This window comes from Delphinapterus leucas, chromosome 7 (assembly GCF_059928025.1).
Source record: "Delphinapterus leucas isolate spDelLeu-1000000601 "Yukka" chromosome 7, BTC_Dleu_Yukka2, whole genome shotgun sequence".
In the NCBI taxonomy this organism is placed as follows: Eukaryota; Metazoa; Chordata; class Mammalia; order Artiodactyla; family Monodontidae; genus Delphinapterus; species Delphinapterus leucas.
This window is the reverse complement of record NC_143135.1, coordinates 48,609,684-48,635,359: the sequence shown is the minus strand read 5'-3', so window position 1 is coordinate 48,635,359 and position 25,676 is coordinate 48,609,684. Positions and strand designations below refer to the sequence as shown.

Genomic DNA, 25,676 nt, shown 5'->3' with positions numbered 1-25,676 from the left:
TCCTTAAAGAACTACAAATAGAACTACCATATGAGCCAGCAATCCCACTACTGGGCATATACCCTGAGAAAACCATAATTCAAAAAGAGTCATATACCAAAATGTTCATTGCAGCTCTATTTACAATAGCCCGGAGATGGAAACAACCTAAGTGTCCATCACTGGATGAATGAATAAAGAAGATGTGGCACGTATATACAATGGAATATTACTCAGCCATAAAAAGAAACAAAATTCAGCTATTTGTAATGAGGTAGATAGACCTTGAGTCTGTCATACAGAGTGAAGTAAGTCAGAAAGAGAAAGACAAATACCGTACCCTAACACATATATATGGAATTTAAGGGAAAAAATGTCATGAAGAACCTAGGGGTAAGACAGGAATAAAGACACAGACCTACTAGAGAATGGACTTGAGGATATGGGGAGGGCGAAGGGTAAGCTGTGACAAAGCGAGAGAGAGGCATGGACATATGTACACTACCAAATGTAAAATAGCTAGTGGGAAGCAGCCGCATAGCACAGGGAGATCAGCTCGGTGCTTTGTGACCACCTAGAGGGGTGGGATAGGGAGGGTGGGAGGGAGGGAGATGCAAGAGGGAAGAGATATGGGAACATATGTATATGTATAACTGATTCACTTTGTTATAAAGCAGAAACTAACACACCATTGTAAAGCAATCATACTCCAATAAAGATGTAAAAAAATATAAAATTAAAAAAAAGAGTAAATGATGGAGAAGATACAATATTAATTTTTGATCACTGAACAGAATGTACTTTATTAAAGAGAAGCCGGGCTCTCAAGGCCAAACTCCAATCCCCATGTGTAGAAGGAAGGCATTGGGGACTAAAAATGGTGAACTGAAAGGAGAATTCAGTGGTACTTGTGGGCCAGAGCAGTGGCAACACCAGCCACCAGCTTCTGCCAAGCAGCCTGCAACTCAGGGGTGAATTCTCTGCCAAAGTGCGAAGCCAGAATAATCACCATCACGTTGCCCAGGAGCTGTTAGGTGAGAGACAAAATGACAGTTAGATATGTTGAGTAGAATTTTCCTAAAAGAGCTGCCGAAAATAATGGCTTAATACCTACACCCACTCCGAACTCCACATCGTAAACTGCTCCATGGTTTGTATCTGTGCAATAAACTCTGATAAGCTAGTTCTTAAATTTTATTTAAATTCTGTGAGCCCTCCATTCCACATTCTGTCTACCTATATCCCCTCACTCTCTCCCATTTCACCATTTTTATTTGCCTCTCTCCCTCCCTCTCACGTTTACCAGTTGTCTAATCTTTGACATCACAGGATTTCAGGGCTGCACAGGCTCTTAGAGTGAGTTTAGCAAAGTCTCCAACCAATGCAGGAATAAGCTTCCACTTGGTCCCAATACTGATGGGTAATTTAATATATTTAGAGAATTTATTGATATTTCTTTGAGACAATCTACCTAAAAATTATTCTCCCAAATACCTTCCTAAACTTCAATCATCAGGAGCCACATAAAATAAGACATTTCTCTTTCCTTGAGACAGGTTTTCATCTACCAAAACCCAGATTCCATTCCTCCTTGAACAAGTCTGTTATTCTCTGATATTCTCTAGGGTAAACAAATCCAGTTCTAACAAAAGTCCCCAAAAACTTTTAAGCAAACTCAGGCTTAAAAGGGCTAGTAGCCCTTTAGTGTCACTAGTCCTGAATCAAGGTGCTCTTGGTATGTCCACTGGAATACTGCCCTCTTAACACCAACTTTGATCTATGATTTCTGAGATCTTTGCTAGTCTTTGCAACCAAAGACTCAACTTCCATTATTATTCCAAAGTAAAAAGCATAAAAAGAACACATGACCATTTCCTGAACTCACCCTGAAGTTCTCAGGATCCACGTGCAGCTTGTCACAGTGCAGCTCACTCAGCTTAGCAAAGGCGCCCTTGAGGTTGTCCATGTTCTTAACAGCATCTCCAAAGGATGTCAACACCTTCTTGCCATGGGCCTTGACCTTGGGGTTTCCCATTATGGCAGAGGGAGAGGACAGGTTGCCAAAGCTGTCAAAGAACCTCTGGGTCCAGGGGTAGACAACCAGGAGCCTATGAGATGAGACCATAACAGATGGAAAATCAGTGACTCAAAAAGTTTGAAGAATTTCCTGGTCAATTTACCAGGCTCATATTCACCATCCTCCCCCATGAAGTCCAGTTGCTACCTGCCCAGAGCCTCGCCTCCAGCCTCTTCCACATTCACTTTGCCCCACAGGCCAGTGATAGCAGCCTTCTCCTCAGCAGTAAAATGCACCATGATGTCAGGTCTTGAAGCTTACTGGTGATCACAGAAGTGTCAGAAGCAAGTCTGTGCTGCTGCTGGAAGGTGTGACCTTTTATTCTTTACTGCTGAACTTCTGGCCCTTTGTTCCCCCTAATCCTTTAAAGTCATTGGTCAAGGCTGAGCTGTGTCCCTCAGGGGTGGAGTCAGGTCAGGAAATGGTCAGCAAGGAAGATGTATATTGAGTCTGTGATAATGTGTTGGTTCCTGAAACATCCTTCTTTTGTTGGCTCCTCCTCCATCCTCAACACAATTTTTCATCCATTCTCTCTTTTCACCCTCTTCTCTCCCCATGTCATCCTCCATGATGACATCCATCTCTCCCACTCTCCTTATCCCAGAAAGACCCATAGAATGCAGCTAAGCCCAAGATAGAGTTCCAGTCAAACCAGGTTTAATATTTGGGTTAAGGATGGTGAGATGGTGACAGGGACAAAAACACAGTCAAGAAAAAAAAATACAATTGTTGACACAGAACCTCAGCCAGTTCTAGCTCTCTTGAGGAGTGGATTATAGCCAAGCTCTGGATTTTAGTTTTCTAAGGGAGAAAAAACACATACATGGTTACTTCAGGAAGCTGAGCGGAGATGCAAGGGATCTACAATAGAACTAAGACCTCAATCCCAAAGTGACATAACCAAAGATTATTTCATAGACAGAACAGGTAGAATAAGCTTACATCCTGTGCTTCCAGGGAACTCTCTCTCTGTCCATTTCTCTATGAGAGCAAGGGAAACTGTCTACTCTGGAGACATTGCCCTGAGTGCTCTTCTTGATATTCTGTACTCATTTATACCAGCGTGGCTGCTAAGGAGTCTGAAATGATTTAAAAACAGGACCTGTGATCAAACTGAGGAGTAGATGAATTGATATGATAGGCTAGCAGTTGGAGTATGTTTAAAGTTTGTTGAAGCCATCAGTTCAGGAGACTTCAAGTTTCTCTAGTGTCCTTATTTTTTGTTTTCTTTTGTATTTTGATGTCCCTGTTGGCTCTGGGTTTCCCTAAGAACACATCATCATGAAATGGATTATATACCTTGCAACTTTTCCAGCTGCAATCCTCTGTTATTATACTGGAGTCCTGTTGATATAGTGGTAAGGAATGGTGGAGGAGAAGCCATCTATAATTGTATAATTAAAAATCAGCCTTCAGTGGACCAGTTTTCCTGGGCTGTGACCTTCACAAGTGTTTCTTAGCTTATTCCCCCCTTAAGAAAGATAGGAAAGAATCCCTGGGCTAGACTATGTAACCTAGGATGACAGAATTCTAGGTTGAGAGAGAAGACATTTGATCACTGAAGTAGAGGACCAATGAAAGGACAAGAAGCATCTGGCTGCTCAGTGAAGAATAGCCCTTGTATGAATAAGAGTTTTATTTATTTATTTTTAAGTATAGTTGATTTACAATGTTGTGTTAGTTTCAGGTGTACAGCAAAGTGATTCAGTTTTATATATATATATTTTTTTCAGATTCTTTTCCCTTATAGGCTATTACAAAATATTGAGTATTGTTCCCTGTGCTATATGGTAGGTCCTTGTTGTTTATCTATTCGATATATAGTAGTGTGTTTATGTTAATCCCAAACTCTGGTAACCATAAGTTTGTTTTCCATGTCTGTGGGTCTATTTCTGTGTTGTATATAAGTTCATTTGTATCATATTTTTTTAGGTTCCACATATAAGTGATGTCATATGATATTTGTCTTTCTCTGTCTGGCTTACTTCACTTAATATGACAATCTTTAAGTGCATCCACATTGCTGCAGATGGCATTATTTCATTCTATTTTATGGTTGAGTAATATTCCATTGTATATAAGTACCACATCTCTTTATCCATTCATCTGTCAATGGACATGAAGGTTGCTTCCATGTCTTGGCTATTGTACATAGTGCTGCTACAAACATAGGGGTGCATGTGTCTTTTTAAATTACGGATGATTTTTTAATCAGTAGAGATAGGGTTCTAGGTTTCCAAGGCAAATTTGTATAGATCCACAGTGTGAGTACAATGACCCTTCCCTTAGACCTTGGGTATGAGGATCAGACATTGTCAAAGCCCAGGGAATAAGAACCAGGCTGCACAAGACCAAGAGTTTGGGAAACAAACCTCATCTGAAGCAGACAGTATGAGTGTGTTCCATTCTCCTTCCGGTTCAGAGTGTGGACACCAGGCTTCTCTTAAATTCAGAGTGTGGGGTTGATCTCCCTTCTCCTCCCTTATACCCATTTCAGGGCTCATATATCCTTCTCTAGTAACAGCGTTTGGGAAAAGAACTGGCTTGCCTCCAAGGATCTGGCCCATCCCTTACCTTCTTATTACTAAAGGTTGTGGAAAAAGGCTTCAAGAAATGTTACAGGGTTGAAAGGCAGCATGTCTGTAACTCAGTTCAAGGCTTATGAATTCTGATTCTGAAGTCACTTAAGCTGAATATACTTTCATTTTTGCTTAGGTGCTTGTTGATTCAAGCTCAATTATCTCAGCTGCTCATTTTGAAGTATTTATTTATTTCTCCTGTGAAATACCATGATTATTGTCTCTTTTTCCTAGATGAAAAACCCAAAGTTTAGAGAGATAAATGACGTGATTATCCATGATACAACAGAAAGATTAAATGGTCAGAAAAAAGAAAAAAACTAAGATTATTCATTTATTGCCTAGAAACTAAAATTAATAAAATAAAAATGTTATCTCTTAAGGTATTTAAATGAAAAGTTTTAAAAGAAACTTCAAAATTTGTTAAAGATTAACTCCTGCCTCTTAGGATATCCTGTGACATTTGTACTTTGGTAAACTCTACGCAGGACTTTAAGAAAGATGTAAGATGCCTCTTTTTAGCAAGGAAAAATAAAATATTTCCTTAAATCTTGCTATCTCATTTATGACATATATGCTAATCCTGTGAGCCAAATACTGTATTATCTTTAGGTGCTATTAGTATGGAGGATTATATAAGTTACATTGTTAATAGATAAAATAGGTCTTTGATCTCACTACATTTTTTCATAATATTAGCTGAGAAAAAATCCTTCAAAAGTTATTCTTTACCACGAATGAGTTTTTTTTAATTTTAAAATGGAAAATTATGGACTGGGTTTATAAACCACTGAAGGTACAAAAAAAGCTGCTTAGAATTCTTGATTAGTGAAGCTATAAGTTAGTCTGCTTTCATTATGCATCTCAATTTATCTTCTTATAGCAGAAATAGATGGGATAAAAGTCCTATTAAGTGTTGCATTAGTCTAGAATAAATTGCGTGCCACGAGTAGCAGGAAATTCTAATGGCTTCCATGCAGGGAGCCAATGAATATCTTCTGTTATGATTGCAAAGAATGAGAGAATAGACCACGACCACTGGTCAAGCAACACTACTGCTTTGTAATCGCTGGGCCTCTGCATCATATCTCACAAAGGTTGCAGGTGACTGTGAACCCAAGCTGGGTCTCATTCTCAGAGGCATTTCTTTTGTTGGAGGCTTATAACACAGACATTGATGGTTTGACTGACCTCTGGGACCACTGTGACTAAGGCATAGCCAGAGATGCATGTGAGTGTTAATTAAGCAAGAAGAATCTTCACTGGGAAGAGGGAGTGGAAAGGCAGAACCAGCCAGTTATTGTACACTTGTCTACACGATGAACCTTGAAGGTTAAAGCTGGAATCTGGCAACTTAGAAAAGTCAGAAACTTCCCATATTCCCATTTTATAACTTCACTTTCTTGGCTCCCTTGATGCTTTTTGACCTTAAGCAAAGTTGTCTTCATTTATTTTTATGATTAAATTTTTGAGAAATTCCTGGTTTTTTATGTTGTTTAAATAGTATTGCCTAGTATATTCTATGAACTAAGACAGCTCTGAATAGTTAGAAGGAATGACACTATCATTAGAGCCAGTGCTTGCTAATCTTCCTTCCCTCTACCACACTACTATAGCTCATTGGTCCATATCTCATGGATCTTACTCAAGACTTTAGTCAAGTAGTAATTTACAAACTTTGTTCATACATAGTAGCTCTGAAGCACACATAAACTCAATATTTAAATTTCTACCTACGACTGATTCAAATGAGATTATTCTAGGTTTAAGGCTTAGAATCCTGTGTCCCAAGATTGGGAAGTCCTTGACTTGATGACTTTGAATTTCGAAAAGTTAATGACTATTTTTTTTTTTTTTTTTGCCTAGTCACGTTATCTTCAGTACTTTGCATACTCAATACTGAAGCTATAGCATAGCATGTTTCTTGAATAAAAAATCTGCATCTATCAAACAGCATAAATTTGAGGTTTGGTAACTATGCAGGCCTTAAATGGAAGCAGTATGGTTAGATCCCACCCATTAACAAGATCATCTACCATGAGGAATTATGAGAAACTAGGATCCTTTGATCTAGCAAGGGCAGTTAATGATCACTCCTCTCCCACACCCCTCTCAGCCTTTGCTAATTCTAGCCCCAGGAGGGCTCCTTCTGAAACCAAAATTTCACAACCCCTATCTTACTGAGTCTGAGGCATCTCTGAGGGAAAGGAAAACCTCTTAGATTACTAGACCAACAAGCTACTGTAGCCCTTCTCTCTACTCCAGCCCCATTTAGGCATTAATGTCACCAGTTATTTCCTGCACCTGTTTTGTTTTTTGTTTGTTTGTTTTTCTTTCCCTTCCCTTTCCCCTTCCCCTTCTTCTTCCTCCTCCTCCTCCTCCTCCTCCTCCTCCTCCTCCTCCTCCTTCTTCTTCTTCTTCTTCCTCTTCTTCTTCTTCTTCTTCTTCTTCTGTGTATTCATTTGTTTTCTGGGGGTTGGGGGGCATTTATTTTATTTTGGTTTGTTTTTAATTAACAGAGGTAGACAGATCCAGTGTTTTTCTCCTTCTGGGGACTTGGGCTGCTGATAGCTGGGTGGGGTCAGAAACTGTGAGCTTAGATAGGAGCTCAGGACTACACAGAGCTGTGGCAAAGAAGAGGACTAGCTAAAAAAGTGAAAGACAAAGTGCTTTTCTTACTGGCTTCAAAGACTCTGTTCTTGGCTTTTATACAAGTAGAAAAGTGAAAGAGATTTTGGGTTAGTGTTTGGGGGTCTTGCATGGTTAACTGTTTAGAAATGCCTGATAAATATGCTCTGTGTAAAATATATTTGTGTGCGTGTGTGTGTGTGTACAAATATGTGAGTATTATCAAAATATGAAGGCAACAGTGACTAGATAATATGCAAGACCTCAAAGGACAGGGGAACAAATCTCACGCTAATTTCAATTGCTATTAAAAATAAATTTAGTGATAAAAAAGAGAGACTCAAAGTCACCTGAAAGAAACAGAATGACTCCCAGGCCAGAAGCTCTGAACTATCATTATAGTTAGATTATAATCTGTGGAATGTTCTGATGTATAAAGAGAAGTGTATTAATCATTAGAGAGCTGGCCAACAAGGAAAGTATAGGAAAAGGAATGTTGCTCTGTTGGCTCAGAATCTAGAGATGTTTTGAGCCTCACATAACATTTATGTCCAAGCCAAACTTATCCTTCCCATGAAGATGGATGAATAAGCTATGTCTGAGCCTAGTGGCAAGATGCTTACTTAGCATGATTGCATCCAGCTGCTTGCTTTGGAAGAGTTTGTTTCCTCTACTTTTACTTGATTGATATAAGGAAAGAATGTATTGCTCACAAAGACATGAGTATTCAAGTTATAAATCTCAATGTAAATGGATAAATAAGTACACAGGTTTCTATTTTTAGGTTTGTGTGCCTTTCATTTTAACAAGAATAAGACTTCAAGAGTCAATCTCAGCCTACAGAACAAATGGGCCACATCCTAGAACTAAGTAATTCGATCAAGGTCCTGGTTGCTGAGGTCTAAATACATCTAGTTGGCATTACCTCTTTTGGCATTACTACACTGTATATCTTGGTATGTGTGTAGCGGTGGGTGTATGTGTATATGTGTTTGTAGTGATAGATGTATGTGTTTGGCTTTTCAGTTGTTCATTCAATACTGCAAAAGTTCTAAGTATACAGAAGCAAAACAAAACAAAACATTTTCATGGAGTTGATAGTAAGAGAAGTGAAACATTAAGTAAATAAACAAATAAAATACATGGTATATGCCAAATGATGTTAAGTGCTATGGAGGAAAAGAACACTGGAATGAAGGATAGAGTTTAATGGGGACAAGGGTGGAAGGGTATTCCTACTTTAAAATGTGTGGTAGGGATTTCTTCACTATAAGGGGACACTTGAGAAGACACCGGCAGATTATAAATAGCCACTGCACATGGATTAAATGTTTAAGACATAGGGAATTACAAATATAAGTATCTTAAAGTGGGAGGATGCTTAGAATTTTCAGGGATTGAAAATAAGGCCAATGTAGGAGCAGACTGAGAGGGAGAGTAGAAGTGCTGGTTGTGGAGGTGCTAATCTATAAAATTTGTGACAATAATAATACATATATCATAGAGTTGTAAGAAAAAGCATATATATATTTATAAACATATATGTATACATATTATATCTGCAAATATGTTATATATATACACACATATACACCTATATTTACAGATACACATATAAACATGCACATATATACACACACATATATGTGTGTATGTGCCAACAAACATTGGCAATTGTTGTTATTGTAGGAAATTGTTATTGTAGGAAATTGTTATGGTAGGAAATTTGGCTTTATTATGATTGATGCAGGAAACTATCAGAGACCTTTGGACAAAGAGGTTACCATACATGATTTACACTTTTACAAGTGTGCTTTGGCTACAGTATTGGGAAGACACTGTCCGGTGGCAGTTGTAGAAGGAGACAGATCAATTAGGAGTCCACAGTAAGAGTTCAGGTAGAGATTATAACGCCTTACACCAGGGTGGTAGCAATGCAGGTGGTAGCAAGGGGTCAGACTGTAAATAAATGTTTAAAGTAACACCAAATGGATTTTCTAACAGGATGTGGAATTTGGGAGGTGCTTTTGTGTGTGTGTGCATACGTGTATGCTCATGCTCTTGTACATGTTAATTTCTGAATGTGAGTATATGTCAGTGTGAGGATTTGGAAGCTGAACAAGGAGAGTCTTTATGTTGAGTTTTGTCAGTTTCTTTGTTCAGCACACTAACTGCCTCAGAATTCTTGCTTTAAAGTGAAGATGGTGGAAGGGTAAGTAGGAAAATCAGAAAATATCTCACACGTCAGAACTTTACCCAAAGTGATGTGAAGACTGCGAGCATCTCTTGGGTGCTGAGCAGAGGCTTATAAGTTAAGACATTTTCCCATGACAGTAGTAGCACCAAGACTGGCCTGAGATATTTCCTTAAGTTGAGGGTTCCCAAGTGGCATCCCTAGTCATGACCAGCATGTGAGCGTGGGACCTCTAAGAGCACAGAGCCTTTGTCAGCAGATGTCTGGGGGTACCCTAAAATGCTGAACAATGTTTTCCTTTTCCTCTGTTTCATGCCTCTCTCTTTCATCCTCATATCTCAGTCCTTACCTACAGGACACTGCAAAGTAGGTGTGCAGTATCTGGAATCTTAAAAAGGTGAGACCTGGAAAAATTATTTAGTCATCCAGCCCTGCCGCATCTTTATATACACGAGAAAACTGTATATAAATGTCCTGTCCTGAGTTATACGGTGCATAAGAAAGGGTCAGGGATCTCACCAGCAAAGGTCTTATGCTTCTAATTACTCTGATCGCATTTGATTAATGACTGTATATTTTGTGAATTAAAAATCCATACACATGGGCTTCCCTGGTGGCGCAGTGGTTGAGAGTCCGCCTGCCGATGCAGGGGACACGGGTTCGTGCCCCAGTCAGGGAAGATCCCACATGCCGCGGAGCGGCTGGGCCCGTGAGCCATGGCCGCTGAGCCTGCGCGTCTGAAGCCTGTGCTCCGCAATGGGAGGGGCCACAACAGTGAGAGGCCCGCGTACCACAAAAAAAAAAAAACAAAAAAACCCATACACATGTAGTTATAAGGGTTTTTTTTTTTCCTGCTTCTTGGTGTGAGAGACTACCTGCAAGATGATTGTTAGATGAACAACAACTGATCATTCTATGGCATTTATGGGACGGCCAGAAATACAGTTTTAAATCCAAAGGGAATATATTCCAGGACATGTCACATTCTGCCTCGGTATCCCTCTCTCTTCGTTATGCTGGCTGGAGTTCTCCTTTCTTGTCATCTGTCCTGTAAGCCTCCTGCTGGGGACCCAGATAGCAGTCATCACGCAGGGCTGAGAACATCTGGCCGTACACCCTACGCCTCAGCATGACTCAGCATGGCTGTGTTGGGGCCAGATCCTGGCCTATAAGGCTATGCAGACCAAGAAGATAGGGAGCAGGACATTGACTCAGAATGGGGCCCGGGCATAAATGTCTATGCTTAGACTATGGGAGGGCAGCAGCAGAGGCTTAGACAAAAATGAAATATGAATTAAGGGGAAATTGGAGCTTATTTAATTGGAGATAAGGTGGCTGAAGGGGATAGAGGGGCCTGGGCTTGTAGGCAAGACAGTCATCTAGTAAATGTTTTTGAAGTAGCTGCTATGTGCTAGACACTAATTTCAGTGCTTGAATCATAAATAAGAATAAGACATGTATCTTGCCTTCCAAGAGTCCTAGTCAAAAACAAGTTAATTATGTACAATATTACAATATTTTCCATACTTAATACAGATATACCTGGGAGAGTGACTCTCTTAAGTCTGGGATCTTTTTAGGGAGTAAATAATGTACCAAAAGATCTTACAGGATTAAAGAAATGTAAGCTGGGTCTTGAGAGATGAATGGATTTTTCATAATGGAGAATACCTGTTCTCCAACGCTCTTTAGGCAAGGTGTATAGGACTAGCTAAAATGCAGTGAGACAAAGGGATTTAGCCTTAGAGAGGAGCCCCCCTGGTGCATGGTCACAGAAAGAGACTTCATCACTCACCACAATAAACTCTCCCTTCCTCCTCTCTTCTACATCAGAGGTTTCGTAAGTCTATTGAGGTCAGGAAAATCACAGAAAGGAATAGGGCGTCAGGGTCTTCAATGAATACAAGCCCGTTCCTGATCAAATAGGGCTGACAATGCTTTAGCCAAATGTTGCCATGAGGAATTGGGAGAGGCTCCGTGATCCCATCACCACCTACTTCTTATGTAACCTTGGGCAAGTTTCTTAATGTCTCCATGTCTATGAAATATAGGACGGTAACATGACTTAGCTCATAGTATAAATCATGACAATTAATTTAGTTTATTATGTAAAGAGATAGAGATACAATATATGCTCACTAAGTACTATCTGTTGTTATATTATTATAATAAGTATTTACATATAACTATTAGAGTCACATCTTATGTCCAAAGGATGATCGGAAATACAGATATTTTGAATCACTTCTTTTTTATTTTTTTCTTTTTTAAATAAAAATCATACATGTGTAAAGTGTATAACATGATGATTTGAAATACATATACATAGCAAAGTGATTACGATAGCCAAGTTAATTATCTGTCTTCTATTCTCCTTGCAGAGAGAAAGACAGCATGAAACCCAAACTGATCTTGGAGAAGTTAACTTATAAATCAGGGTCCTGCACTGGTAACATTTGCGAGGACTCTCATTGTCAAGCTCTGCAAAGGGAGGTGCAGGGAACTTGCAGACCTTCTTCTCATTTTTTATATTCTTAACTCATCACCACAGCACTGCCCATGGTATGGTTTAGTGTCCTCAGTGCTTGGCACTAACTAAGATGTCACACAGACCTAAATAAATAGATACACATATGTTTTAGGTGCAGTGAGTTTCTAAGCCAGTGCAGGGTAAAGAGAGAAGCAGGCAGCTAGGTCTGAAGAATAACTAAAGAATATAATACACTCTCTTCCTTAACCAAACTTGTGGCTTGACCAAGGGTCAAGAGGTCATTTGGGCCACTATAGACCTCCAGTGTTCTCAGGGACCTATACATAACCTACAATCCAACAATCTCTGTAGTCCAAGCTAGAGCCTCTTTTTATTCTGAGCTTGTTTCCAATTTTTTTCTTTAATTCATTCTCTTTCAGACTTTCTTACAGAGACACACCCATGTTGAGGACGTATGGTCTGCAATTATGACTTGAACCCTAATCTCTAATATCCAAGGTATAAAAGTGGGGAATAGGGGCAGTTTAATCTGCTTCTATTTCTTGGGTCCACAGTAGATGTCCGTGTTGGTGTTTTGTTGTAGGAAGAGCACAGTCTTTAGCAGCAGCAGAACTGGGCCTACATCTTTACCTCACTACTTACTAGCTCTATGAGCTTGGACAGGTTATTTCATCTCTTTGACCCTCAAGTCCCCCACACTTAAAAAGAGACAGTGTAATGTAGACAGTAGGAGAGCCTGGACCACCTGGGTTTAGATTGCAAATTGGCTACTTATTCAAGAAATTGTCTTACATTTTCTGCACCTTGGTTTCCTCATCAGTTGAGAAACATTAATGGACTTCTGAGTATTGGTATGAGGATAAACTAATTCATATAATGAACTTAAATTATATCTTAGTATATACTAAATACTCAAGAGACATCACTTATCATTAGCATGAATTACAACATGTTTCATGATATATACTTCACAGAACTACCATATTAAATGAGACTATTTAAATACCCTAGAATGGTACCTGACATATAGAAAGATTTCAATAAGTATTAATTCCTATCCTCTTTTAACTTTTCTCTAGTCTAAATCTCCTCTGTTTTTTCAAATATTTTTCTTGTGGTCTCTAGTTCCTTAATCATCTTGTTTCCTGTTCAACTTCTGTTCAGATTCTTAGTGGATCTCTTATGCTTCAGAATCTAAGATTGTACGTGCTCTTTGTGAAGTGAGGTTTTCTTAAAGTGCAAACTTGCTGTCATCTGCCTTCATCTGCACCTGTGGCTTCAGGTATTTCAGCCTTAAAGCTAAGCTCTGGACTTTGACCACAGTACCTGGGAAGATAGCCCTCCTGAGGGAGGGGAAGGCTCCTCTCACACGACATCTCAGGCCATTGTTAAACGATATATTGGGCTTTGAGAGTCTCTACATATTTAAGAGTGATTGGTGTTATTTTCTAGAACTTACCTGCTGCTTTGAGACGTCTGATCCCTAGGGAACCCATAGCTCTGACCTGAATTGCTGTTACTGGTCCAGACAGTGTGCATCTCTTTTGATCCTCCATAACCCCATAAGATAGATGTAATTATTACTCTTATTTTACAGATGTCAGCACTAAGTTCTTTGCCCTTAGTTGAGGGGATGGGGAGTCTCACTTGGTGGTAAAATGTAAGTTGCTCCTATGCTGTGCCTCCCTCCCCTTTCCTGTGCTCGCTTCTGTACCCAGTCTATCTGCCCTGAGACTCATGGCTCCACCCGGAGCCGCCAACCTGCCCTAACCACCTATCTGAGCCCACAGACCTGTAGCCTTTCTGGACTCTGATAGCTAGCAGCTAGCCTTGGCCCTGCCCTCTCTGTGATCTCTGATAGACACATCTTGCACCCCAGCTCCCAGTGTCCCCATGGGGACCTCAGGTTTGCTGAGTCAAGGTTCGCTGAAGTTCAAGCCCTAAGAAACTCCTGCTCCCAAAATTATAGTCATGGACCTCTCCATGCCTGCCTCCTTCAACCAGAGCCCCGGGCCCTGTTTTCCTAGGCCTATCCATCTAATGTTCCTCAACAGTGTAGCAAAGGGCTTGTGAGCAGTAGATCCAGTTTCTGACTTTGGGTCCAAGAACTAGCACTGTCTCTTACATGTCTGACCTTAGGCAAATTCTTTGATTCCTCTGAGCTTAGTCTTGTCATCTAAAAACAGGAATAATAATTGTATCCATCTTATGGAGTTAGTATGAGGTTGGAAAGAAATATGACACACTGTCTGTGAAGCAGTAGCTTGTTTAATTAGACTTTAGAAAAGTTCTCAAAATATAGTAGTAGATTTTATCATCCTGTCCAGCTTCTCCCACACTCTCCTACTCACTCTCTCTCCTTATTCCCCCATATTTCTCTTCGTCCTCTCTTACTTATAGTGATGTTGGATATTTAGAATGGGATTTGGGGATAAGCCATTAACAAGTGAAGTATTTCTTTTTTTTTTTTTTTTTGTGGTACACGAGGCTCTCACTGTTGTGGCCTCTTCTGTTGCAGAGCATAGGCTCCAGACGTGCAGGCTCAGCGGCCATGGCTCACGGGCACAGCCGCTCCGTGGCATGTGGGATTTTCCCGGACCGGGACATGAACCTGTGTCCCCTGCATTGGCAGGCGGACTCTCAACCACTGCGCCACCAGGGAAACCCCTGAAGTATTTCTTGAAGGAGCAATACTCATTCAATGGATCATCTCAGCAGGGTTCAGGGGGAGGAGGGAGGGTCAAGGTCAACAGCAGGAGCCAAGGAAGGAACCCTGGGCAACTGGATTTGGAAAACTGAGAGTAAGAAGCTGAGGACCAGTCTCTGGATGCTGGGAGGGTCTCCTCATGGGAAACTCCTTCAACTAAGAGGGGCACAGACTGGGAAGAACAGTTTCTGGATGGAGGTGAGGACATTCTGATAGGACAGTTTGAAGAGAAGGGCTCTGGAGGTTTGGAGCAGGGGGCTCCCTGTCACATGAAGGAAACCAGCTCCATGTGGGCACTGGGTCTCTTTCCTATGCATGTCCTATGGGGCTCCTGATTTTCAGCCAGGCTTCACAAAGCCCTAAATTCCCATCTGCTGGAGCCCTGAATGGGGAGAGAATGTTTTGGTTTTCACTTCACTTGGAACTCTTTCTAGCTCTTTTTCCCAATTTGCCTCAAGACATCCCCTCGATAGTTTGATTCATCCAATCAAGAAGTGTGGGGAGGACTTCCCTGGTGGTGCAGTGGTTAAGAATCCTCCTGCCAATGCAGGGGACACAGGTTCCAGCCCTGGTCCGGGAAGATCCCACGTGCCGCAGAGCAACTAAGCCCATGTGCCACAACTACTAAGCCTGTGCTCTGCAGCCCATGAGCCACAACTACCAAAGCCAGCGCGCCTAGAGCCCACGCTCCACAACAAGAGAAGTCACCGCAATGAGAAGCCCGCGCACCACAACAAAGAGTAACCCCAGCTCTCAGCAACTAAAGAAAACCTACGTGCAGCAGCAAAGACCCAATGCAGCCAAGAATTAAATAATTGAATAAATAAATAAATTTGTGAAAAAAAAAGTGTGGGGAGAGCCTTTTCTCATGTGCATCCATCATCGTGTGTATGATGAGGAAACAGAGAATAAAATGTAATGGCATAAGCCTTCACAGAGCTATGTGAGTCTAGGCATTCATCAAAAACTACCTTCTGCTTAGGGTATGAATCCCCTCTGAAACACCCCTGTTTCATACTATCATGAGTGAAGCACTTTCTAACATGAGGAGGCACTCACGGCTTTTCCACTGAGCCCATGTTTTTGTTAGACAACATAGTATTTACAAAGTTCTTATGCAAATTAAAATCCTTTAATCCTTTGTCACATAGTATAACTCAAATCCCTGTTTCAGAAGATAACCTTTCCATATTGGAGTATTCATACATTTGTTAAACCCAAATTGCATGCTTTGAAACATGTGCTGGTGACATAACAGTGAACCAGAGAGTCGTGTCCTTGACTTCACAAAGCCAACTACTTAAACAAAGACAATACTCATAATCACTACCCTTCCTCTACTTGGTATACTCTTCCCTGACCTCAGAGAAATAAGTGAAATGATATAAGTTATGCAAAATCCTTACAATCTTTGCAATGTCTGGCACATTAGTAAGCCTTCAATAAATGTCAGTTATTTTATTATTACTGTTATAAATGAACTGATGTAAAGTGCAGAATAAAATAGTGGTCTACTGTAGCACGTTGGACACAATAAAAATAGCAAAGGTCTCTAAGAGTACTTAGCATATATAAGCCACTACGTTGCATATATTAACCCTCTCAATGTCAGAACAATCTTATGAGGATGTTAAAACCCCATTTTACAGGTGAGAGAACTGAGTCATATAGATACAAAGAGCTGCTGAGTTCAGCCACTCAGGCCGTCTGGCTCCACAGTCTGTTCTCTTAACCACTGCTCTCTACCGCCTAAGACTTCCCTGCAGTAAAGGGTTGAATCTCTGAAATGAGTTAGTGGTGATGGTTAAGTGGGAAGGGTGTCAAGTTCTTTCCTAAAGGTATGAGAAGAGAGGAAAGAAGGGTATTCTCTCTTCTCCACATGCACAAGTGAGCCAGCACACACACAGCTAGTACCCAGTGGACCTGGTTAAAGAGGAATGAGAGGATCTGAGGATGTCTTGCTAGTATTGGGTTCAAAGAAGTCCTGGTTTAAGAGTTAAGGGAACCTCTGAATTTAATCAACAGAAATTCTCTCCTGGCAGATGGGCCATTTACTCTAGCCTGTTGTTTACAAAAGAGAGATCTGAAGCACAGAGAAGGATGGGGACTTTCTCAGTATGATATAATTTGTCATAGAAATGACCAGTCTAGGACTCGAAGCTCCTGACTTGCTCTCCAATGCACTTTCCCTGAGCCCCTTTGCCTTGAACTGTGGTCTTTCTGAGAGAAGGAACAGATGGAATCTAAAATATCTTAGGTAGTTTCCATGCCACAGTCAGGCTGAGTGGGCTCCTGGTTAGCTCCTTAAAAATAAATATGGCATTTGAATACAGAACTAAGCAAACCCTGCTCAGGGGCTGGGAGGGAGAAGCTGCCCGTCCTGGGTCCTGGCCCTACAGATAGTGTTATCGGAGACCTCATAGAGCCCCTCCCATGCCTGGGCCTTGAAGTGAGTCAGCCTAGCACAGGGGCAGGACAAGCCGTATCATTCTGACCTGGATGCTAAGTGGGAGAGAGGAGAAAGGGCTCATAGTCCACAAACTCAGGCTATGACTCTTCTCCCCCTAAGAAAAGGAATGACACTCAGAGGTCTGTATATACCTTGCATCCCTTTTTGTGTGCCTTAGCCCTTAAAGAGATCTCTGCTCTCAACGTCATGGTGAGGTCTTTGCACTATATGCCATACCATACAAACCCTTGTGTCACACCACACCCGACATGGACCATACCTTTCCTCCCAGGTCCACATGCTTGTCTTTACATGATAGTAAAGGAATCACTGAAAAATTTACTATTTCAATTTTTTCTTGTTTCTCTTGCTTCAGTGACTTAGTGGGGAAAGTGCATAATTTTTTCCCCATAAACTGACAATAGATTTAATTTCACAACAACTTTGTTGTGTTTGTGGAAATTCACAATAGCTTTTAATTGTTAGTGTCTGGGAAAGTTATGTTATGGTGAATAAAAGAGAAAGCCATACAAGTTCAGAAAATAAAAGCTATCATCAGACTTTCCTGGTGGCGCCGTGGTTGGGAGTCCACCTGCTGATGCAGGGGACACGGGTTCGTGCCCCTGTCCGGGAAGATCCCACATGCCGCGGAGCGGCTGGGCCCGTGAGCCATGGCCACTGAGCCTGCGCATCCGGAGCCTGTGCTCCGCAACGGGAGGGGCCACAACAGTGAGAGGCCCGAGTACCGCAAAAAAATATAAAGCTATCATCACTAGGCCTTAGTTTTTTATCAATAATATAAATATTATAAAACGAACACAGTTATGTGATAATGCATATATAGCACCTAGTCCAATGCCTGACACATGGTAAAAAATCAAGGAAAGGCATTGCAGAGGTTTCCAGTGACAACCTCCTGACCCTGACTATAGGATAGTAAACAGTAGACAATACATAGTTAATGTTCCAAAAAAAGTGACTAGAGCAGGGTCGGGATGGAGGTCAGAATTTAATTGTTAATAATCAAAAAGAGCTTAAATCAAAAACAGGAGCTTGGGTCTTTCTAACAGTGGGGACTGGATGGAATGAGTAGTCTGTAGGAATCTCTGTAAAGAATTAGTGGTCCCCAAAAAGCCACTGCCTGGAGGTAATATTTTTTCTCATACAAAAAGTGCAAACAAGTCCTTTTCCTGTCCTTTAAAGTCAGCAGAGAGTGACCCTGGTCCACCTTCAGGGTGAGGAAAGACTTGAAGAGTTTAGGACTGTGACTTTGGGGGTTGACATACTGTTCTTTGTCTACCAAGTTCAACTCTCCTGTCTACTTCCGCGGCTGACACAGTAAGAGAGAGACTGAAAGTTGAGAACCTGTGATCTCAGATTCAGGGAAAGAGGAGTCGTTAGTGTTCATGCCCTATTTTTTTTTTGAACTATAGTTGATTTATAAGATTATATTAGTTTCAGATGTACAGCATAGTGATTCAGTATTTTTACAGATTATACTACATTCAAAGTTATTACAAGATAATGGGTGTAATTCCCTCTGCTGTGCTATGTGTCCTTGTTGCTTACCTATTTCATACATAGTAGTTTGTATCTCTTAATTCTGTATTCCTAATTTGTGCCCCCTTCCCTCTTCCCTTTGGTAACCTCTGGTTTGTTTTCTATATCTGTGAGTCTCTTTTTGTTTTTCATATACACTCATTTGAATTACTTTTTTAGATTCCACATACAAGTGATCTCATACCATTCATTACCTATTAAATGCTCCTGAAAATTTTTAGTTCCATCATCTATGAAGCATGAGTTGTCGGTCAGAAATTGTTTTTTTTCCCCAAATCTTTTGATTTCCTTTGACATCAGAATTTAACTTAGGCACTGATGAATTAAATAAGGCCAGTATCTCAGATCTGAGACCTGGGGCTTTCCTCCTGTCCTGCTCCCACTGCCACAAATTATGCAGTCGAGTTTCCGACATTTGGGGAAATTGCAGGGGTCAGCACATCCAGAGTGCAATTGATAAGCCTTGCCCTCGGAAAACCACCTTTGTGATCATGGTATCTCCCTTGCCAGGTTAGTATGAGACCTGGGCTTTTTAAACAGGGTAAGGAGACAATCAGGAAGGGAAGCATTTACTTCATCTACCCATTCATCTATTCATCTATCATCTATCTATCTACCTATCATCTATCATATTCATTCGTTCATAAATGTAAGCAAAACGCTTAGCATGTAGAATAGTATGTAAGTGCTCAGGTCTGTGTGTGTGTGTGTGTGTGTGTGTGTGTGCGCGCGCGTGTGTGTGTGTTGATATGTGTGTTCAGAGTTGAACTAAAGTGGAAGTACAACTCTGCTGCCCCCCTGTGGTCCCCAGACTACCTTGCAAGTCTCTGTTAATGGCTTAGCTTAATTTTGAGATGCTTTGGGGGGAGTAAACCCTGCCTTCTTTGTGTTTTAATATCCTCATAATAACCACAGAATAATAATTTTCAAAATATCAGAAGAGTGTAATGTGTAGGAGGGCATTATCCAAAATTAGACAAACTGCAGTTTGAGTTCAGTCTTTGGAACATACATATGACATTGAGAAATTTAATTAACTTGTATGAGTCCAGAGATCTTCAGCATGAAATTGGTATAATAGTGTCTCCCATCTAGTGTTTAAATTACACCTTAATTATCTAATGCATCGACACAATTATTATAGTGACTAGCATAAAGTAAGAACCTTATAAATATTACCTTTTAATATATATATTTTAAGCACCTTCAGCATATCATTTACTGATCTGAACTTTACATGCAATATCTCACTGAGTCTTTAATAAACTATGCAGCAAGCATTTATTCCCCTTTTCCAAGTGAGTAAAGTATAACTCAGAATATGCAATAAAATATTTAAGCATTGTACAGCTAGAAAATAATTTCATTTATAGAATACTCTAGCAATACAAATGCATATAAATTAAAAATTGAAAGTTCTTATGCAACCCTAACTTCCTAATCTCATTCCTCTCCCTAAAGGAAACCAGCCTTAGCAGTCTGGTGTGAATCTTTGTGGAATATACTTCTGATATATGGGGTGAGGGAAGCTGTGATGGAGAGGGAGAGAGAGAAAGAGGAACAGAGGGGTGAGGAAAGAGATTCAATATTTGTGTATCTCTTGAAAAAGCTCTTTCCATTATGTTAAATTGAAGGTAATATTGTCCTTTCTGAAATCCTGGAATAAATAAAGACAGATTAATATCTAAAATCATTTTGAAGTTCTGTGACATTTTGAAAATGCAAGGTGATGTTTTACTATCCCTGGCTTTACTATTAGCCATTATCTCAGGGGACATTACCGGGGAAAAGGGAAGCTTGGAGAGGTACCCAGATACCTTCTCTCTGCAAGGTGGGGGTACCCACCTTCAATCAAGAGACCCCCTTCAACAGTCCCCTCATATGGAGGCTCCACCCATCTTAGGCTAGTAACTTCATCGGTATTTCCTTCCTTCTAATGGTCATAGCAACAGCAGCAGCCTAATCGTCTAAACAAATCTTCCAGATATATGTCGGAGAATATAATACACTAATTAAAAGACTATATATATATCTATATATATATTTTTTGTCTTTTTTATCATTGTGATTCCCACTGACATTCTCAGTCTTTCACATGATTGCTCAGGTTTTAACTGAGGTCCAACCAGCTGTGGAACATTAAATCAGAGAAGAACTTATCTTTATGCTTACAGGTTTAAGCTGAAACTGCTAAGCAGAGTGAATTAGAAAGCTTACAAATGTTTTCCAGAAACAATCCTTCTCCCAGTCAGTGCATAGGGAAGAATAGTGGACAGTGGGCCCTATCTTATGATGAGCAACCCAGCATACCCAGCATAAATCTGCACTGATTATTAGTACAGACATAAGCACAGGCTAAGTGGATCATGTCATGAAGACAAGAGGACAGAGATGGTGGGAGCAAGAAATGAAAAGCCATTTGATCTAGGCCAGTAGAAAAGAATAGGCAGGACATAACAACACATGATTCTGATACTAACAGTTCAGGAGACTCTGGTAATAAAGATGGAGGCATAACGCAGGGAGTAGCAGATAACCACATGGTAGTCAAAGGATTTGGTTGTCAGTACAGAGGATTCCATAAGGGATAATCTAAGGAGGAAGCATTGTTGGACATAGGCTTAAAAGATAAGCTCTGAAGCATTCAAACACAGGACCCGGGACTGTGGGGAGGATGGGGAAGGTAAAGACCAGATGCATTTAAATCCACGTGGAAAGGAACATAGGCTCAAGGTGCTTGTGATTGCTACAAGGTGCGTGAGAAAGAGAGGTAAAAAGATAGGAGGATCTGGCATTTAAGATTTGGATGTGGGAGATTTCTGGCTGATGGAAATGACTTAGGAATGGGCATGGAAAGAGTGGTCAAAGTGGAACATAAGTGGAGGTTAACACCAGCCAATTGAAAATTATTAAGAAACGGTAGAAAAATAGTTAATATCCATGTAACGGAACATCCATATGAGAAATACTACTCAACAATGAAAAGGGAATAAACTATTGATAAACACAACATCTTAGATGAATTTCAAAGCCATTATACTAAGTGAGAGAAGTTAATCTTAAAAAATTACACATCATACAATTTTTGTTATATGTTTTTGAAAAGACAAATGTGATGGTCAGGGGTTAGGCATGGAATGTGTAAAACTATAAAACACAGTGAGAAGAAGTTATTTTAGGATGTTGGAAATGCTCTGCATCCTGAACAAGTCCATTTTACAGTATGCTAATTAAGAAGGAGAGACAGAGACAGAGAGAGAGAAGATCCAGTAACCTTGTTTCGCAGATGGAGAAACTGGAAACTGAAGACTGAGGTGAGGCCTGGAGAAGATCACATGGCTAGAGAGTGTTTCTGGGGACACCCGCACCCACACATATGCACTCGCCCATGCACAGACTCACACACACCCATGCCCATGCCTACAAACCACCATGAAATAAGGGGAAGAGGACAAGACCCAGGGAACGGAGATTTTAAGAGGTTTAGTAAAATGTTTGTGAAATGTAGTGGTAAAAATATTTCTTTTTCAGATTTCAGGCAAATATAAAAGGAAAGGAAAGAAAAATTACAACATCTTCATTGCCATGTTTAAATTATGAAATGTTGAAAACTATCGCTTTTCATTTGTAAATCAGAGTTGTTAAATAATTGTCAAATTCTTTGCCCATAAACAGCGCGTTTGAAAGCTGGGTGTTGCTAGTTCCAGCCTGGCAATGAGTCATTGAAGTTACTTATCCCTCCTCCCCTGAGGTAAACATGTGCTAGAAAATACTGTGAAGAGGTGCATTTAGATAGAGTAGAATAACAGCCAGTCAGCAACCATCTTTTCCTCTAAGATGTGGATATGCTTTTACTACCCTTTTACTACCCTAAATCAGTCCTTCCATAAAGCATATTCATGAATTAACACATTAGTGAGATACACATGTCATCTTGTTGCCCTGACAGGGCTCTGGGTGTGACTCTGACTACTAGCTTCACACAATTCCAGGTGCACTGAGGCCCTGGTGAGACTTAACATTGCAATAAAACACACCTGATTTTATTTAGTACAAACTGATACATTTAAATTATATGGCGTTTTAAAAAATTCTTTACCAATAACCTTTGAGGGCAGGGGCTATGGTCCAGGCATCACCTTCACTTAAATCAACATTCTCTAGCAAAACATAGGTGCTCAATATATGCTGGCTTGCCATATGACCCAGCAATCCCACTACTGGGCATATACCCTGAGAAAACCGTAATTCAAAAAGAGTCATGTACCAAAATGTTCATTGCAGCTCTATTTACAATAGCCCGGAGATGGAAGCAATCTACGTGTCCATCATCGGATGAATGGATAAAGAAGATGTGGCACATATATACAATGGAATATTACTCAGCCATAAAAAGAAAGGAAATTGAGCTATTTGTAATGAGGTGGATAGACCTAGAGTCTGTCATGCAGAGTGAAGTAAGTCAGAAAGAGAAAGACAAATACTGTATGCTAACCCATATATACGGAATTTAAGAAAAAAAGTGTCATGAAGAAACTTGGGGTAAGACAGGAATAAAGACACAGACCTAGTAGAGAATGGACTTGAGGATATGGGGAGGGGGAAGGGTGAGCTGTGACAAAGTGAGAAAGTGGCATGGACATATATACACTACCAAACGTAAAATAGATAGCTAGTGGGAAGCAGCTGCATAGCACAGGGAGATCAGCTCGGTGCTTTGTGACCGCCTGGAGGGGTGGGATAGGGAGGGTGGGAGGGAGGGAGATGCAAGAGGGAAGAGATACAGGAACATATGTATATGTATAACTGATTCACTTTGTTATAAAGCAGAAACCAACACACCATTGTAAAGCAATTATACTCCAATAAAGATGTATATATATACGTATATATATACGTATATATGTATAAGTTTACGTCCCTAACCATTCATAGAGGACCTCTGCCTGCCTCTCTGGGGGATCTGAGGAGTCTGATTGTGGCCACAGAGGCATGAATGGAGGCTGGAGAGGGGAGGCCCAGAACCATCACCTGCTCTGGGAAACATACAAGTTGAAGCACTGCTAGGAGATAGTTAGAGGGGGGCTTAGACTCAATCAACCACCCTGTGGCGAAGCATGTTGTGGGCCAGTTGATAACACAAGAGCTCCTAAGGGGCATGCGTTGCTTGTCCAGCTTTTGTGCTTGTGCTAAAGATTAGGTGCCTTAGAGGTGAGCCCAAGTGGGCAAGATAAACAGTGAGTGAAGAGGACAGAGCAAGCCTTAGGTGGGCAGTGAAAGGTCATTGGAATAAAGGGAAAGGAAAATGAGTGAAAGGATGAAAGAAGACAAGGGAGAAAGGGCCAGAAAATTGAAATGAAGATCAGAAAAGAGTCAAGGGAAGGTCTTTCTGTGGGCCGGATGTTAAAAGAAGACGGGAAATCAGGGTGTTCCTCTGGGTCCCCCAAAAATTCAGGAAAATAATTCTTCACCAATGACTAACCCCTATCCAGGCCCAAGCAGGAGTTCCTGTGCACGGAGGGTTGGGAGGGTTAAGGTGGGGCAGTTATCTGAGCCCAGAGACACCGGCCCAAACTTTTAGCCCCTTCTAGGACTTGGAGTCTTATCTCTTAGCCACAGACCTTATGGTCTCTAACCACTCCCCTCCCAAGCTTTGCAAATACAGCCCACCCCCTACAGTGAATGAACTAGAAGAAAGGCTCTAGGAAAGGGGCAGAAAACAGTCTCTAGTGTCTCAATGTGGTTCAGATGGAAGAGAACTGAACACAGGCACGTGAACTTGCAAAGCCCTTTAACCACTGGGTTTTAGTCATTTCTTTGTTAACTGGAATAAAGCCATTTTTAACAGAGGTTTTTGAAGTTAAGAAGAAAAGTGATGTTTCTGATGTGCTGACTTGTCACAACAGAGACACTCGCACAATGTATGCATTCAAATGTATCTTCTTCCTTAAGCATTCCGCCTGTATCTATTCTCATTATCTCATGCCTCACAACCAAATCTTAACCAAGATGAAGCATTTCCCGGTCCTTACTCAGCAGTTAGTAAGGACTCAGACATTCTTCAAAGTTTTACTTCTACCAAGGCAAAACTACCCCTCTTACAATTACACCTCACAAGTAACCCCAGCTTCACTTGACTCTTTGCTTCTATGGAGCCGCCAGCTCACTTAGATTTGTTGCACTTTCAACCACTTAATTATGGCTCAGCATGGGTAGTCCAGTTATGACCTCTCTGGATTTCTAAAAACTCACTGTTTCATGCTTCTCTATACATAAACTAGTGCAGTACTTTTGGAATCAAATGGTCTGGTTTAGAATGTCAGTTTCCACTTACTGGCTGTGTACTCTGGCAAATCATTTCATCTTTCTGTGCTTTGGTCTCTTTGGTGTGTTAGATTGTTTTAATGATGAAATGCATTAATACATGTAATGCACCTAATCATTCCTGGCCCATAGTAAATATTATAGATGTTTTAGTTATTATTATTATTACTATTATTGTTATTATTAGACATTTTGTGAAAATGGGATTATTGGATATTCAGGATGAGTAGAGGCCTGGTCTGACCTGCCACAGAAAGCAAGGACTTTGCAAAACTTTGCTTACAAGCACAATGCTCAATAGTATGTAAGATATTCTAATGGAAAGACTTGTATTCTACTCTTACAAGGACCCTGTGAGAAAAACAGGACCTGGCGGAAGTTTTAGTCCTATTTATCACAAGATTTTTGAGGTTCCCAGAGACTGAGTGACTTAAGGTGTTATGCTTAGAAACAGGAAGAACCAAACTTACAGAGCTAGTGGTGGCTTTCCTCTGTAGGCCAAAGTGTTCTTGGGAGTAGAATGTTGAATTTGCACATTCTCATGAGGATTCAGGGGAACTCTTCTCTGAGGATGTTAGAAGCATCTACTCAGAAACTTTTGCCTTCCTTGTGGCTCTCACAAATCTAGTATAGACCTGTAAGAAGCCTACATCATGGGTCAGTCATGTGAACCAGATTAGACAGATGT

General features: G+C 40.6%; 1 protein-coding gene and 1 non-coding gene across 2 annotated transcripts; both read right to left on the bottom strand.

The window, feature by feature from the left end:
* Window positions 1-762: 762 nt before the first annotated feature.
* On the bottom strand, window positions 763-25,615 carry LOC111169219 (hemoglobin subunit epsilon-1). Its single transcript, XM_022563253.2, has 4 exons — window positions 25,459-25,615; window positions 2,204-2,857; window positions 1,865-2,087; window positions 763-1,006 (listed from the first exon to the last, which is right to left on the bottom strand). The coding sequence occupies exons 2-4, from the start codon at window positions 2,293-2,295 to the stop codon at window positions 878-880; spliced, it is 444 nt and encodes a 147-aa protein (XP_022418961.1). The 5' UTR covers window positions 2,296-2,857; window positions 25,459-25,615; the 3' UTR covers window positions 763-877.
* LOC115803287 (U1 spliceosomal RNA) lies at window positions 19,019-19,182 on the bottom strand. Its single transcript, XR_004023973.1, has one exon. It is a non-coding gene; the product is annotated as a U1 spliceosomal RNA (small nuclear RNA).
* Window positions 25,616-25,676: the final 61 nt, after the last annotated feature.

Bases quoted from the DNA above. Each gene is read 5' to 3' on its own strand.
- LOC111169219 (XM_022563253.2), bottom strand. From the start codon at position 2,295: ATGGTGCATTTTACTGCTGAGGAGAAGGCTGCTATCACTGGCCTGTGG. The intron at 2,088-2,203 runs GTAGCAACTGGA...CTCATCTCATAG, and splicing joins GGAGGCGAGGCTCTGGGCAG to GCTCCTGGTTGTCTACCCCT. The intron at 1,007-1,864 runs GTGAGTTCAGGA...CTCACCTAACAG, and splicing joins TGGATCCTGAGAACTTCAGG to CTCCTGGGCAACGTGATGGT.